The sequence below is a fragment of the Sinocyclocheilus anshuiensis genome, unplaced genomic scaffold, assembly GCF_001515605.1.
Source record: "Sinocyclocheilus anshuiensis isolate Anshui unplaced genomic scaffold, SAMN03320099.WGS_v1.1 scaffold515, whole genome shotgun sequence".
In the NCBI taxonomy this organism is placed as follows: domain Eukaryota; kingdom Metazoa; phylum Chordata; class Actinopteri; order Cypriniformes; family Cyprinidae; genus Sinocyclocheilus; species Sinocyclocheilus anshuiensis.
This window is the reverse complement of record NW_015548243.1, coordinates 137,809-154,082: the sequence shown is the minus strand read 5'-3', so window position 1 is coordinate 154,082 and position 16,274 is coordinate 137,809. Positions and strand designations below refer to the sequence as shown.

Genomic DNA, 16,274 nt, shown 5'->3' with positions numbered 1-16,274 from the left:
CACAAGTACTTCTATCATTTAAGCGGGTAGAACACAAGTCATCAGGGCAGTTATTTGAGATTTAACTTACTAGTCATATGGTGCGTAGCGTCTTGGAGATGTTGTCAGACATGAGTTCCGCTCCGACTCTGCTGATCAATAATCATCAGTCATAATGCCACAAATTACATTTGACATCTTTATTTCATTTTCATACAAAGCCTCTATATAAAAATACTGTAAATTAATAAATATCTTTACAGGCATTTTACAGTGTGCATTTATACGATCAGGATAAAAGCATTCAGTATAACATACAGTATCAGGATTACAATTTCAGATTCAACATTCCCTTCATTTAGATACAGGGAGAGAGAAAGAGATACAGAAAGAGAGAGAAGATCGTTTGCATGCTTTTTTGTACTCAAATATCTGTTTTCTGTACGCTGGTTCGTCAAGGTCATCAGCTCTGACCTCTCCTGAGGTCATCAGGTAACTGGACACTGATTGGCTGTCTGTCTGCTCAATACTGTTATCTGACGCTCTGTCTACAGGATGTCCTGTGAACGCCGTCTGTGCTTCTACTGTCAGCTCGTCTCAACCAATCAGAGTGAAGAACTGTCAGCCTGACTCAGCCAATCAGGGGGAAGAACTGTGCTGTTAAGAGCGAGTGGGCAGCGAGCTGTCATGGCGAAGCGCTCCGTCCGTTGAAGGAGATTTGAGAGATGCCATTGCTGGTGGTATCCAAAACCTCCTGCAAACAGACAAACACACGGCCGAGTTTGTGAGGAGGTTTCGCTACGAGATACACATTCAAACAGACAGGAGAGAGAAAACATCCATTTAGCTACTGTATGAGTGAGATGAGCTTGTTTCTGCATCAGATTTGGAGAAATGTTGCATTGCATCACTTGCTCAGCAATGGATGCTCTGCAGTGAATGGGTGCCGTCAGAATGAGAGTCCAAACAGCTGATAAACACATCACAATAATCCACAAGCAATCCACACCATTCCAGTCCATCACTTAATGTCTTGTGAAGCCAAAAGCTGCATGTTTGTAAGAAACAAAATCATCATGAAGACATTTTTAACTTCAAACCATTGCTTCCTGCTAAAATACGAGTCCATAATCCATAATAACACTTCCTCCAGTGAAAAAGTTGTCTTGTCTGAATCAGTAGAGAAAACTACACAGCTCAAACACCGTTTACAAGCAAAAACAGTCCAAAACATCTCTAAACAAATACGTGGGTGGATTTTGATGTGAGAGACAACAGGAGATGGACCTTTTTCACACATTATTATGGATTATGGAATCGTATTTTGGCCAGGTTTGATGTTAAAAATGTCTTAATGATAGATTTGTTTCTTACAAACACGCAGCTTTGGCTTCACAAGATGTTAACTGATGGACTGGAGTGGTGTGGATTACTTGTGGATTATTGTGATGTTTTTATCAGCTGTTTGGACTCTCATTCTGACGGCACCCATTCACTGCAGAGCATCCATTGCTGAGCAAGTGATGCAGTGCTACATTTCTCCAAATCTGATGAAGAAACAGACTCATCTACATTAACCTTCAACTCTAATATATCAACAAAACGAAGCAAGAAGCTTGAATCTGGCTTTATTCAATGTTCATATTTCTGTTCTGGAAATTTCTGTATTAAGTATGAAAACTGAGTCAGCTTTAATGTAACGTTGACTGTAAGTGTATGAGATACACTGGCACACACAGACCGCACAAACATACCAACTCCTGGCGTACCTTCTCTGCCATTTCTTGCGAGTGATGCAGTGAATGTTCTCTCTCCAGAAACATGCGCTGCTGTTCGCTGCTGGCCAGTCTGCAGGTCAGCCATGTGGACAGCGTGCAGCTGCTGATGCCCAGACATGCTAGAGACATGATGGCCAAATGAAGAGAGCGCATGGCATCTGGACGCTTGACCAGTGCACGGACAAACTGGAAGTTCAGGATTCCACCGATTAACCCACAAATGCAGCAGGAGGAAAATAATATCATCTGAGAGAGAAAAGCATACATAATGTTAGCTGTTTGTGTATGCATATTGCGTGCATACAACATTCAAATAATAATGCATACTGCATGCATATATCATTAAAACAATAACACATATTGCATGCATATATCGAAATAACAATGCACATTGCATGCAAACATTAAAATAATAATGCATATTGCATGCATACAACATTCAAATAATAATGCACACTGCATGCATATATCATTAAAACAATAACACATATTGCATGCATATATCGAAATAACAATGCACATTGCATGCAAACATTCAAATAATAATGCATATTGCATGCATACAACATTCAAATAATAATGCATATTGAATACATATATCATCAAAATAATAACGCATTGCATTCATATAATATCAAAATAATAATGCATATTGCATGCAAACATCATTAAAATAATAATGCATATTGCATGCATACATCATTAAAATAATAATGCATATTGCATGCATACAACATTCAAATAATAATGCATATTGATATTGCATGCATACAACATCCAAATGATAATGCATATTGCATGAAAACATCAACTAAATAATAATGCATATTGCTTGCATACATCATTAAAATAATAACACATATTGCATAGATACACCATTAAAATAATGCATATTGCATGCAATATCAAAACAATCATGCATATTGCATACATACAGTAAAATAACGCATATTAAATATATTAAATATTGCATGCACACATTATTGAAATAATGTATATTGCATGCATACAATATTAAAAGAATAACGCATAAAACATGCATTTAAAATTGAAAATAATAATGCATATTTCATGCATTCGTCATTAAAATAATTCATACATTATTAAAATTATTATACACTATTACAAATGCTTTAATAGTTTAACTATTTCTGGTGGACTGAAATCAGTATGTAAAAAAGTAAATAAAATATAATCAGAAAGTAAAAATCAGACAGTTAAATTATCAAAGTAGTGTTTGCCTATGTAAAATTCAATTCAATTCAATTCAAGTTTATTTGTATAGCGCTACACAACTTTTTCTAAAATGTTAGACATAAACAGAAGATTTGAAATGGGTCAGTAATTTGCCAGTTCACTAGGATCTAGTTGTTGTTTCTTAGTAAGAGGCTTAATAACCACCAACTTGAATGGTTTTGGGACGTGACCTAAAGACAATTCTTTGAGTTCAGCTCATGAAAAATGGGGGCAAAAACAAAAGTGTTGCGTTTATAATTTTGTTCAGTGTATATCAGTAAGATCAATTCCATGCAATATAATTAAATCTAAAAGTAACAACCAAAGTGCTAGGGGCGTTGCTATGCATTTCCTAAGGTGTTCTGATTGGTTTCCATGCTCATAAAGGTCACCGTATATTAATCGGGAAGCGTACAGCACAGCAGAAATACTGTATACGGAGGATGAAGATGAAACCATTGTGTACTGGGAGAATGGATTGTGCTGCTCTGTGATTTTATAATCGGTCAGACCACATCCAGACAGTGACATTATCTGCCTGCAGAAAACTGCCACCTCAACACTTCAGGACAGATCTGACCTCAAATTACACAAGAGACTTCTGACTCCACAGCACAGTCGCACATGATCACGTTATCCTTATTCCTGGATGGCACACCCCTTTTTAGTGCGCAATAACTGCTACTGTCACTGCTTGGTATTGTGCACTGCAGATTGTTGGCTCCTATGATAAATAAATAGTTTACACTAATAAGGGTGTGCAAATGACTAAAATGTAAATGTACTACTGTTGGTAGACACTATGATCAAAATAGCATACCATCATACCACTTGTTTTTGCAGTATATACAGTGCACTAGGAAAGTCTATATTAAAGCATGTGCATTTCCATTCATATAAAAGGTCGTTCAGCTCATCATTTATAATGATTATATTGTAAATATCCATTATTTGTGACTTTTTAATGTAAGGCACTACAGGTGAATAGGGTAACATTTTAACTAATGCTGTAAATATCATCATAAACCCAGCTGATTAATCACAGTACATTAAGACAATTATTTTGCATTACAAAAATATAACAAATGTAACAAAATATGCAAATGAGGCATTATATGATTAAATATGCACTAATTTGCATACATTTCCAGACCAGAAATCTGAGCATTGGATTTGTTGCTGTTTTCTTTGGGGCAGCAAGCACGTTGACATACGTCTTCTACTGTAATTTCCACATGAACATTAGATAAAGCCAGATTAAAAATTCTTGTTTCATTTTGTTGACATATTAGAGTTAATGGTTTTTACTGAGGGCATTTTGGATATCTCTTTTTATTACTCTGTAAATGAGAAAATACTGTCAACAGGTAGAAAAATATACATTTTAACCATATTTTATGGAATAAAATGTTACAAAAAAGCTTGTAAATGATATATGAACAAATCCCTCGGTAAAAACCTTCAGAATATATATAGGAATAAAACTGTAAGTTTTAGTGCATGTAAGTGTTACTGAAGTGGAGATAAAACTCATTTTGAGAAACCGACTTTAAAGATATGCACTGTAACCGAAACAGGTAAAGTGCAATTATAAAATCAGGTGAATAATGTATGAACAAACCCCTCAGTAAAAACTTTCAGACTATAAATAGGAATAAAACTGTAAATTTTGGTGTATGTAAGTGTTACTGAAGTGGAGATAAACCTAATTTTGAGAAACCGACTATAAAGATTGTAAAGCACTGTAACTGAAACCTAAAGATGCAAATAGATGAAGTGCAATAATAAAAGCATCAGAATGATGTATGAACAAACCCCTCAGTAAAAACCTTCAGAATACAGATAGGAATAAAAATTTAAATTTTGTAGTACTGCTGAAATAAAGATAAAACTCTTTTTGAGAAAACAACTTTTAAAAATATCCATTGTAATTGAAATCTACAGACATAAAGAGATAAAGTGTAATAAACACTTAAATGTGTGTTTTGTATGTTTTCTTTCCATTAGTCTGAAAGAAGACATGTTCTGGAAGCAATATATCCCAAAATAACAATGGTTTTGCATGTAGAGTCTTGGCTTCAATCACAAAATAAAAAATTGAAATGCATATAACCTCATTTATTTTGAAAAATGTCTTGCATAATGTTTCACATACGATTTTAAATTATAGAAGGGAATAAGCATATTCATTCCACCATTCTGTCACTTCCTTAAATTACTGCATTATCGATTCTGCTAAAACGGCATACCATCTCTCATATTATTTTACTGTTAAAAAAATAGTATGCAGAACGTACTCAGCATACTATTAAGCTAGTATTCCATTCCTACAGCAGCCCATATCATGTTACACACTGAAGAGAAACAGACAAAACACACTTTTTACAGTATGTTGGCTGTTTAAGTATCTAAACCCTGCTGAGATGAGACAGTCCACTGGGACTAAAAGTCAATATCATTTGCAGATAAAATACTTAAGTGTTCTTGAGTAGTTCCTGACGTTACTGTCAGGAATTCAGAACCATTACAGGCTGACGGGGAGGATTTCCTTTTAGCCGTACAATAACATTACAGGCAGTGCATTGAGACCCGTGAAACAAAATCAATCAGCAGGAGAGGGCGAGAGATAAAACGAGAAACGGTAAAGCGTGTTTGAGGACAAAGCTGAAAGCTTGTATACAAGAAATCAAAGGTAAACAAGTAATGATATGAAAAGAGACAAGTGGAGAGTAAGATGGGAGAGACGTGGAACCTCTCAGACTAGCGTTTCACTTCAGTATGGATTTGTGATTAACACTCTCCGCTGGGGCGGCTCACTCCACTCAGAGGTGGCTAATTGAATCTCGTCTCTCCAGTGAAGTATCCTGGGATATTTACACACACACACACACACACACACACACACACACTCACTGTGAGCTGGAGCTGCTCTCGGATGTCCACATTTGTCATAAAGAACATGTGTGATAAAGATGCATTATCTGGTTAAATATGCACTAATTTGTATAAATTTACAGAACGGAAATCTAAACATGTAAACCAGGTTCAAAATTCTTGTTTAATTTTGTTGATATATTAAAGTTTTAAGGTTTTTACTGAGGGGATTTTGGTTATGTCTTTTTATCACCCCATAAATCAAAACAGTTTAAATCACAATGCTAAAAAATGTAAAAATGCTAATATGTAATTGAAATCAGATGCAATGTAGACAATGCGCATGAAAATAAACACTTAAGTTATTATTTTGGATGTTTTCTTTTCACTAGTCTGAAATAATACATGGTAAGAATATAAAATTGCCCAAAATTCTCAAAATTGACAAGTGCATGAAAAAATAAAAATAGTTTATATTGATAACAGTTTATATTTTACAAAAACACTCTCATACGGCCACCAAAAACTATTTCTAAATTAGAATAGCATTTTAAAGTGAGTTTTTACATTCTACATTATGTGTTCTACATTAGTCTACATTATTCTACAATATGTATGGTGAGATGTGTAAGTACACTAAAGAGTATGTTTTAGATCTTAAACTACAGTTAAAGATCTTGTATTTCTGTTCTACATTTTTAAATGTCTTAATTTGAACCAAAAACCTGTTTAACTTCCATTTAGAACTTTTTATTAGAAAAAAAACATCTATGTTCTCATGCCTTAAAGAACTCTAAACACTGATCTGAAGAACCTTTAAAATATAATGAAACATCAAGAGAATAACATACAGTATGTGTAGTAGACTAGAGAATGTGCATTAACTGTTTACAATCTTAACTTTATTGGCTGTGAACAACATTTAACATCCATGCAACCTTTTTAATGCACAAAAGTTTCTTTATAGTGAACCAAAAATGGTTCTTTTATGGTATTGATCCAAAAAAAAAACTTTTGGAACCATTTTAAGAGTGTACTACAGTAGAGTGTGTGCTCTACAGTAGAGTAAGTATACAGTACATGTGTACTTGCACAGCAGAATGTGTGTATGAGAATACTGAAGTGCATACTCACAATCAGTCCTGTCCTTTTCCGTGCACACAGCAAGCCACACAGTCCACAGATAAGAAACTATGAGACAGAAAACATCAGTTGAGCATCTTACCAGAAATGAACTGAATGAAAAACATGCAGAAAACAGGGGAAATGTGATCCAATCATACTGAATTCAGATTAAATAAAGACAATAAAGTCACACTGTATATGAACTGAACTGGACATGAACACACACAAATGAGGTTAAGTTATATGAGTATCATGAATTATGAGCCGCTACAGAGAGGTACAGAGAGGCATGAGTTAATGAAGGAAAGATCTCACATACACCCTGAAAATTTGACAACTTCACAAAATATATGTGAAAACACCAAAGTTATTCAAAGTTGTGACACATCAGAAAGTGTGCCATTCTGCTCTAGGTCAGATTTCCTTTACAAAAAAATACTGTACTGTACCACAATACAATATGAGTTACATCACTGTACATTCATGCTGTACAGACCATGATATAAAAATGCATTTTATGGTATTTCCATGGTACATTAAGGTACTTATAAAAATGCCATGGTATTCAAATTGTGAAAAAGAAGTGTACTTAATTGTATTGAATGTGCACTTGTAGTTCCAATCTTAAAAGTATATTTTTAAACAACTTGCAGATTATATAATATTAATTAAATAAAAGGCCACTTAAGTGACTTAACACTTTCATGACTATGTTTCTTAACACACTTAAGTACACTTTCAAACAAAGTGCACTTTGTAATGTCAAATTAAAATGTTAAAATACATTTTAAATCATTATGGTTCTAGTCATGCTTTAAAGAAGTACACTTATTTGCTAACATTCCAAAGCATATGTGAAGTTGATTATAATTGAACTTCAATGTGTTATTTGATATTACATTTACAGTTATTATATTTCAAAGACAATTTAAGCATGAAATTACATATAAACACATAAGTCCTATTTAAGTGGGTCAAAATGCATTTAATGTATATTTAAACTATAATACTATAATGCAAATAACATGCAATTAAGTATCCGGAAACGTTACATGCAGTTCTCATATAAGTACATTGTTTACATGATAAGTACTCATTTTAAAAGTATAGGCCTATGCTAACGTATGCTGTACTTGTTTTTCTCAAAGGTATACACACAGAACGTTCCCAATTGGTTGTTTTGGGAAGAAACCAAACAAGAACGTTCGGGTAACTTTGTTTGGTTCTTTTTGTAACCAGAAACTAACCTTCCCAGAACGTTCTGAGAATCAAAAATTGAGGTGGGTAGTACATTTTAATACAAATACAAACATTTTTAATAAAAAAAAAAAATGCTGCACAAACTTTCAGTGCTTGAGAGTTTTGGTAGATTCGGATCAGTTGTTTATGCTGAAGAAGACTAGAAAAATGAGACGTACACACACTCCGCTCCATACCGGAGAAGCGTCGCCCTGTTGCGTCTTGTGCTCCGCTTTCACCCGGCAGATACCCACCGCGCCCAGGGCGATGCTGGACACCCCGAGCCCTATCTCCAGCACCGACAGAACCAACAAACTCGAGATGATCTTCCGGCTGGAGCACATCTTCGCTCGGGCATCCTTCCTGACCGGTGCGCAAAACGCTTCACTCCATGTCTTCACAGATAAACCAAACGCATAAGATCCAGGAAAGTGTGCAGATGAACATCAACTTACGTGATTTCTCCAAAACACACCAGTAGTTCATGAGTCAGTGCGCAAAGGTGCTCTCCATGATGCGTAAACGCCAGCAGTTTAACTTTACCCTCCTCCTCACTCTGTTTACCATGCTTCTGCTCCTGCCCCATGCGATTTCCCTCAGTCTGACAGAGGAAAAGCTCCGCCCACTGTCACCATCGAATTTCTTTACAGTGCTGCGGTAGAATGGCTCTAAAATAGTTTTATAATCGTCATTTGATCATATACTTGAGTAATTCCTTAGAACGGTAATTGTCACAAATGTTCCAAATATAATCTGGCGGGAAAAGTTGCGATTCTGTCCAACAGCGAAGCAGGTGTCCTTACGCGGTTATGCGCAATGGTGCGTAAAAGCGCTGATTGTGGTAAATGCGCCCCGGTCAGTTTATTGCATAAAACCAGTGAGTTGGACACCTAACGGCACATGTCAGCACAGCGCATCAAGACACTCAATCACATTACAAAGGTTTTGAGTGGACCGAATCCATAATAGTGCGCATTAAAGTTCTTTATATAGGATGCTGGAACAACAAGCATGCTTTTTATGTAGTGTTTGGATGCTCTGTGATTATATTTGTGAAATTTCCCACGCGCAATTGATTCCTAAAAACATTTCCAGCGACACTTACAGAGAAGAAACATGACCATCCAGCGATTTCTTTGTAAATGCTGATGGAAACCGCTGTAGAGCTGAGCATTACAGTGCATTTCCAAGAGCAATAATGAACATCATCTAGAGCATTTTGGTATCTCAGATCAAACGCACAGTAAATGTTTTGTTTATTTGCATTAAAATATCACTTCCTCGCTGGCAGGCCAGAAAAGGAAATTGCTTTTCTTGGGGGAAAAATAATAATTGTTTAATTTATCCAGCTACATGGCCTCTCTAATTAATTCATAACCAGGTTTCATATGGAAAAGAACTTCGGAAGAATAGTAAACAAAGCATTGAAAACACTGTACAGTTGCTCTGTGAATATCTATAACGGGCCGTAGCACTTCACACACTCAGTACAGGATGAAACAACATCACATAAACCCAAGCACAGTTCTTTATGTGGTAAATGTAGAAGCCTGTCCTCTCTGCAGTGTGCTGGATGTGGGTGAGGCGGGTTTGTGTTTTCAGTGTGTCTGCAGCAAATCACAGATTGTTCATTCCTGAACCGAAAACAGCAACTTTCTGCAGAAGGATGTTTGCGTTACTGTAACAACACAAAGTCTAAAACAAACAGTGCAGACTGTTATTGTACAGTTTCACTGCAAGTATAGGCCTATTTGAGGTATATTTGTATCAGTTTATATTACATTTGAATTGATGTTCTTCAGTCAGCAGAAAACACACAATACCAGTCACACAATAGAAAGCTTTGCCCATCTCGCATTGATTTCCAATAATCAGTCAATACAAAGAGCTTGAAAACATAGATCATATTGCAAATTGTGGTTAATTGGGGTTTTTCCTTTACTGACAGAAAAATCAATATTGCTGATGAGTAAACTAATAGCTTTTACCAATTCTGATTTCAAAATACTCACAAAAATACAAAAAGAAAAAAGTACATTTATTTGTCTTTTAGAACTTTGTACTAATGGGTGAATTTGAAAAATACCAGCCACAGATATTTCTTACTAGCAATATACCGTATACTGTAATATCATATAAATATTAAATTAAATAATTTAACAAAATTAAATATTTAAATATAGAAATATATATTATAATAATGTTATGTATGTGTCTGTGTGATTTAATAATGTGTGTATATATATATATATATATATATATATATATATAATTACAATGGAATTATTTTGCCATTGGCATAGAAGTGTACATCTTAAATTAAAATATATAAATATATTAAATATATCACTTAAATATATTATTTAAAATCATGCAGGTTTCATTCAATTCAAAAATGCTGATCATGCTGTCAGGATATCTGATCTGTTTCCTGTGGTATAATTTGTCTCACTGCACAGAATCCATTGTCTGTTAATCAGCTCGGGAACATCAGCTGTCTGTGATCACGCCATTGATTCGATAACAAGACGCCCCCGTCCGTCTGCTGAGTCATCAAACTAGTGCTTCTTCCGTGTTTTCCTCCCTCTCTCCTGTGTTTGCAGGGTTTGTGGGAATGTGAAAGAGCTGAACTGATTGTCAGTTTCAAGACCCGGTTGTGACCGGTGATCTAGAAATAGCAGGAAAGAAAAGGTGGAGATATTTTTAGAACCTGCGACCATGAATAAAGAAGGAGGAAAGTACAGGGTGTATTGTTTGCACTTCAGGTATAATTCTGTACTGTCAGACAGTTTTGAGTGCGGTGCTACTACTGTATTGTTCAATAGTTGATCACTTCTTGTAAGTCACATTGCCATTCTCAATGCCTTAAAGCGGTCATGAACTGCTTCTGTTTTTTATTTTGTACTGTTCTCTGAGGTCCACTTATAATGTTATCAAGATTTTGACATAAAAAAACATCACAATTTAGAAGTAATAAGCTATTTTCTGTCCTGTTTTTGACCCCCCTCATCAGAACGCTTTGTTTGAATAGACATGGCGGATTGTAGACTCGGAAGTAAACACCCGCTGCTATGATTGGCTTGTGTAGCTATATTTGACAGTCTACGTCCTTCACAAATGAACGCTGCTGTGATTTAAGTTTAAAACGCATAAGTAACTCTATCTATACATATCAAACTATCTGTAAGAAGAGACAAAGCAATAGTGACAAAAAACAGTTACAGAAACAGGCAGTGATGTCAAAGCAGGCGTTGGTCTTCTTCTGCGGAGTTGAAGAAGTTGCTTCTTCTTATTTTTTCAGTATAAGCTGTTTTTAGACTAATTTACACATTTAGCCTATCTGTAAAAATGTGCTTGACAAATGCTATCATCTTTATGTTTATAAAGTCATACCTTAAACAACTGTATGTAAGTTGTTTACTTTGACAATGATGCATGCTTTCAAAGCAGTGCTTCGTGAAGCTTCGAATCATTTGTTTCGAAGCAGTGCTTCGTGAAGCGTCGAATCATTTGTTTCGAAGCACTGCTTCGTGAAGCGTCGAATCATTAGTTTCGAAGCAGTGCTTCGTGAAGCGTCGAATCATTCGTTTCGAAGCAGTGCTTCGTGAAGCTTCGAATCATTCGTTTCGAAGCAGTGCTTCGTGAAGCGTCGAATCATTTGTTTTGAAGCAGTGCTTCGTGAAGCGTCGAATCATTTGCTTCGAAGCAGTGCTTCGTGAAGCTTCGAATCATTAGTTTCAAAGCAGTGCTTCGTGAAGCTTCGAATCATTTGTTTCGAAGCAGTGCTTCGTGAAGCGTCGAATCATTTGTTTCGAAGCACTGCTTCGTGAAGCGTCGAATCATTAGTTTCGAAGCAGTGCTTCGTGAAGCGTCGAATCATTCGTTTCGAAGCAGTGCTTCGTGAAGCTTCGAATCATTCGTTTCGAAGCAGTGCTTCGTGAAGCGTCTAATCATTTGTTTCGAAGCAGTGCTTCGTGAAGCGTCGAATCATTTGCTTCGAAGCAGTGCTTCGTGAAGCTTCGAATCATTTGCTTCGAAGCAGTGCTTCGTGAAGCTTCGAATCATTTGTTTCAAAGCAGTGCTTCGGAGCACGTAGGCTATCAAACTACTAAAGTCATGTGATTTCACCAAACGAGGCTTCATTACGTAACAACTGTTTCGAAATGTTTCGAAATTTTAGTGGTTCGCCATTGCAAACCATTTAACCTGTGTGTGTCTTATGGTTTTTACATGATCTCATGATCAGTTTTATAAATTTGTAGACATTTTAATGAGACATTTGTGTAATTAAAAGGAAGAGCAGGTGTTAGGTCTCTTACTGGCCTGTTTAGGCAAACCCTCCATAAAACAAACAAAACAAGCCCTGCAAATTAATAAAAGTATTATGCAGACACGTTATATTTAAAGGGGTCATATGATGCGATTTCAATTTTTCCTTGTCTCATCGCTCCGGCCGGACAGGGCATCACAGTATGGTGAGGGGCGTAACATTTCCGTCACACGCTTGAGGTATTCGGCCAATCACAACGCACTGGATAGCTGGCCAATCAGAGCACACCTCGCTTTTTCAGACCGATGAGCTTTGTAAAAATCGACGCGTTCCAGAAAGGCGGGGCATAAAGGAGAAACAATAATGCACAGTATGTGGAAAATAATGTTTTTTTTTACCTTAAACCGCATAAACATATTTCATTACACCAAATACACAAAATAATGTTCTTTTTAGCAGCATCATATGAACCCTTTAATGTATTTGGTGATGCTGATTGAATCACAAACTATGTTCGACTTTGGAAACTAATAGTTCTCTCCTTAAATATGAAGAGATAATGAGTTAATCCAAATTTCACAAAAAGCTTATGGACATATTGGATCACTTTCTTTTTTTCTTTCTTTTTTTTCTTTCTTTCTTTCTTTCTTTCTTTCTTTCTTTTGTTTTCATAGCCTAACACTGTACTGCCTTAATGGTTTGAAGTTTTGTACTGTTTAATAAAAAGGAAATCAGAAAAAAAGATTCACAATATGCGCCCCAAGGTCCCTATCTGAATCAAAAGATTTGCGAATCTGCTCCGAAGTCCCGATCTGAATCAGAAGATTTGTGAACCCAAACAATGGTTTAACTGATTCAGCGATTCGAAAAGCTCAGTTTCACCCATCGTGTTTTTTTTTAATCATTTTTAAACGATGTCGAAATTTGAAAATGAATGGTATAAATATTGGTAGGGAGATTTCATAGCGTCCCTATTCTACGCCCTTGATGATTGCATTTAATATATTAAACTTTCAATAAAACATTTGTAATTGGTTTGTAAAAGCTTTTTAAGCGTGTTTTGGTCTGAGTTTTTGTTGCATGTACACAGTTTTGACCAGCAGGCGTCACCAGCGTGTGGTGTTTCGAAACAGTGAATCATTTTGCGAAGCAATTGGTTCAATCAATTCAAAGCATCAAAAAGGTTATTTACTCCAGTAAATTCCTCTTAACCGAAGGGGGCTCCAAAGTCACAAAACTACATACAGTTGCTTTAAGCCAGGGGTCCCCAAACTACGGCCCGCGGGCTGAATGCGGCCCACCACCACATTTGGACCGGCCCTCTGAACAATGCCAGAGACATATTGTGAAAATTTAATTTTAAATATACGGTTTCACTTATATCATGTCTATATTTGATGATAAATATTGGCTTTCAGACTAAAATTTCCCTTAGTTATTAACGTAGCCTAATTATTTGTTAAATTCACCTACCAACAGAATGGTACGTTCAACATAACGTACGATCGCGATCGAACAGGTGACGCGCGAACCGGTGAAAAAATTCAAAGAGATGACAAAATGGCCAAGCGGTTGGGAAAGAGAAAGGTTGATTCAGAATGCAGGGTATTTAACCAAAAGTGGACAAGTGGTAATTTTTTTGTTCAGTGCAAAGAAGTGGCAGTTTGTGTCATCTGTCAAGAAACAGTGTCTGTAAAGCATGCAATGAAGATGTCCACACTTTTTGGCAGCACGTATATTTGTGAGCAAACCTTTTCATGCATGAAACTGATGAAAACTCCAATGAGATCAAGACTCACTGATGAACATTTGCATCAGTCTTTGAGACTGGCTGTGACAGGAATGGAACCTGACATTGGACTTCTCACTAGCCAGAAGCAAGCCCACAGTTCACACTAATTAATATGCATAAGTAAATGTTTTGATTTTGAATAACACTGAATATGAAAAAATTTAATTATGATAGTAATGCAGATACTATCAGTATCAGACCGACCCGGCCCCCCATTAAAGAAAGGGGAAATTATGTGGCCCTTGCAGAAAAAAGTTTGGGGACCCCTGCTTTAAGCTGTGCTGTCAAAGACAGCAGACGAGGGTATGTAGGCCCACAAGTCCAATTCACATATTTAAAGTCCCTACAAAATGGTAAAACATATAGCCTATTAGCTATAATAGCTATAATATAATGAAATATTAGCGATACATCACAGATTAAGGTTAGGTATTATTTATATAGCTACTATGTTTAAATATGTTTATAGCTTTAGTGATGTTATAAGTAACATCAGTCAGTAAATTAAACTGACTTTATTTCAGTTAGTTTCCAAGGCAACATTAATTTTCATTTAAGTTTTTTAAGTTTTAAGTTTTCCATCTAACATTTGTATTTATTATTTCAGTAAACAAAAACAACAAAAAAAGGATTTTAATAGTTCTAGTTTTAGTTAAAAATAATAGCCCTGTTTTTAAGAACCAGATTGATGTGGTTACAGCATCTATATCAGCAGGGGTTAATGGCGTCTTGCCAACCAGCCAAACTTTGAGGCTCTATCAATGCATTTATCATTCTTGTGCAGAGAATTGAGCAGAGAATTATGGGAAATGTAGTTAAGCAGTGCAAGCCTGTTGCCTCACAAACTGGCACAAACTGTTGCGCTCTAACACGATTAATCACTCATTTTCTAACTTTCTAAAACAACATTGTGCCGGTGATCACATGCAATCTCATACATTCCAGCAAGAGTTGAAGGCAGCATGATTGCTCTTGAGAAAGAACAGGGAATACCTTACAGTGCTAAAGATCAGAATGTTTTTTGGGAGAGTGTAATTTGCCTCCCGTGGCAGTTCTGTCCTGTCGTTTGTCCTCCTGTGTCTCAGTTTGGCTCTTTGCACCATATTAACTTCCATTAGCATCACCGCAGTAGGACAGAAGAGCTGCTTCCTATACACACACTCTCACATCCTCCGTCTATTTATAACCACCGCAGCGCAGTCCGTTTGTGTCTGTTCATCCTTCTCCTTTCTCTTCCTCACTCTTTCTCTTCATGTGAGATGGAAGGTTCTCATACTGGAATAAATCACTGTGTTCCCGTCCACTTGCAAACTTAAACGTTTTTAAAGTTTTTATCTTGCACTTCTGTTTCTGCCATGGAATAAAAAATAAAAAGTATTTTTGTGAATCTATACCTCACAATTTAGACATTTCTATTCAGAACTGTAAGTTTATATCTCGCAATTCTGTGTTTATACATTTTTTTTCTCAAAATTGTGAGAAAAATAGTCTGAATTATGATTAAAAATTAAAAGATTAAGAATACTAATTTATTCATCTTTTATAAAAAGTAATTAGTCTTTTATAACATGAAGAAAAATGACTGCCATTAATATCCATAAATATTTATTTAAAAATATTTCTTACAGCAGTTCAACCATTTTCCAATTTTAGTTTTTATATATATATACAGTATATATATATATAATTATAAAATTCCAAAAAATATTTTAAAAAAGTTATATAAATTTAAATTAAAGTTTTGATTGTTGTTGTTTTATTGGAATTGTTTTTTAAGCATCAAACATGCTTTACATCATGCAGGTTTCATTAATTTGGGTAAACACGGTTTATATTGTGAGCAAAAAAAGCGGATAGTATAATGTATACAGTTGATTATCAATCATTTGTTTGCAGATGTCTTATTGGTTCCCTTTCATGGGAACTTCGAACTGCATCCTCTAGGGGTCGCTATGGGGAACGCCTCGTCGTGACCCGTGTC

At 35.8% G+C, this 16,274-nt stretch overlaps 1 protein-coding gene across 3 annotated transcripts; it reads right to left on the bottom strand.

Annotated features, from left to right (window-relative positions):
* Positions 1-394: 394 nt before the first annotated feature.
* LOC107655099 (transmembrane protein 196-like) lies at positions 395-8,820 on the bottom strand. 3 transcript variants are annotated; one of them, XM_016442518.1, is made up of 4 exons: positions 8,411-8,820; positions 7,002-7,058; positions 1,749-2,003; positions 395-733 (listed from the first exon to the last, which is right to left on the bottom strand). In XM_016442518.1, exons 1-4 carry the CDS (start codon positions 8,573-8,575, stop codon positions 665-667), a joined length of 546 nt encoding a protein of 181 aa, XP_016298004.1. In that variant the 5' UTR covers positions 8,576-8,820; the 3' UTR covers positions 395-664. The 3 variants fall into 3 exon arrangements, with proteins under 3 accessions (XP_016298004.1, XP_016298005.1, XP_016298006.1); XM_016442519.1 differs by having other exon boundaries at positions 8,429-8,820; XM_016442520.1 differs by having other exon boundaries at positions 8,337-8,479.
* Between the last annotated feature and the right edge of the window lie 7,454 nt (positions 8,821-16,274).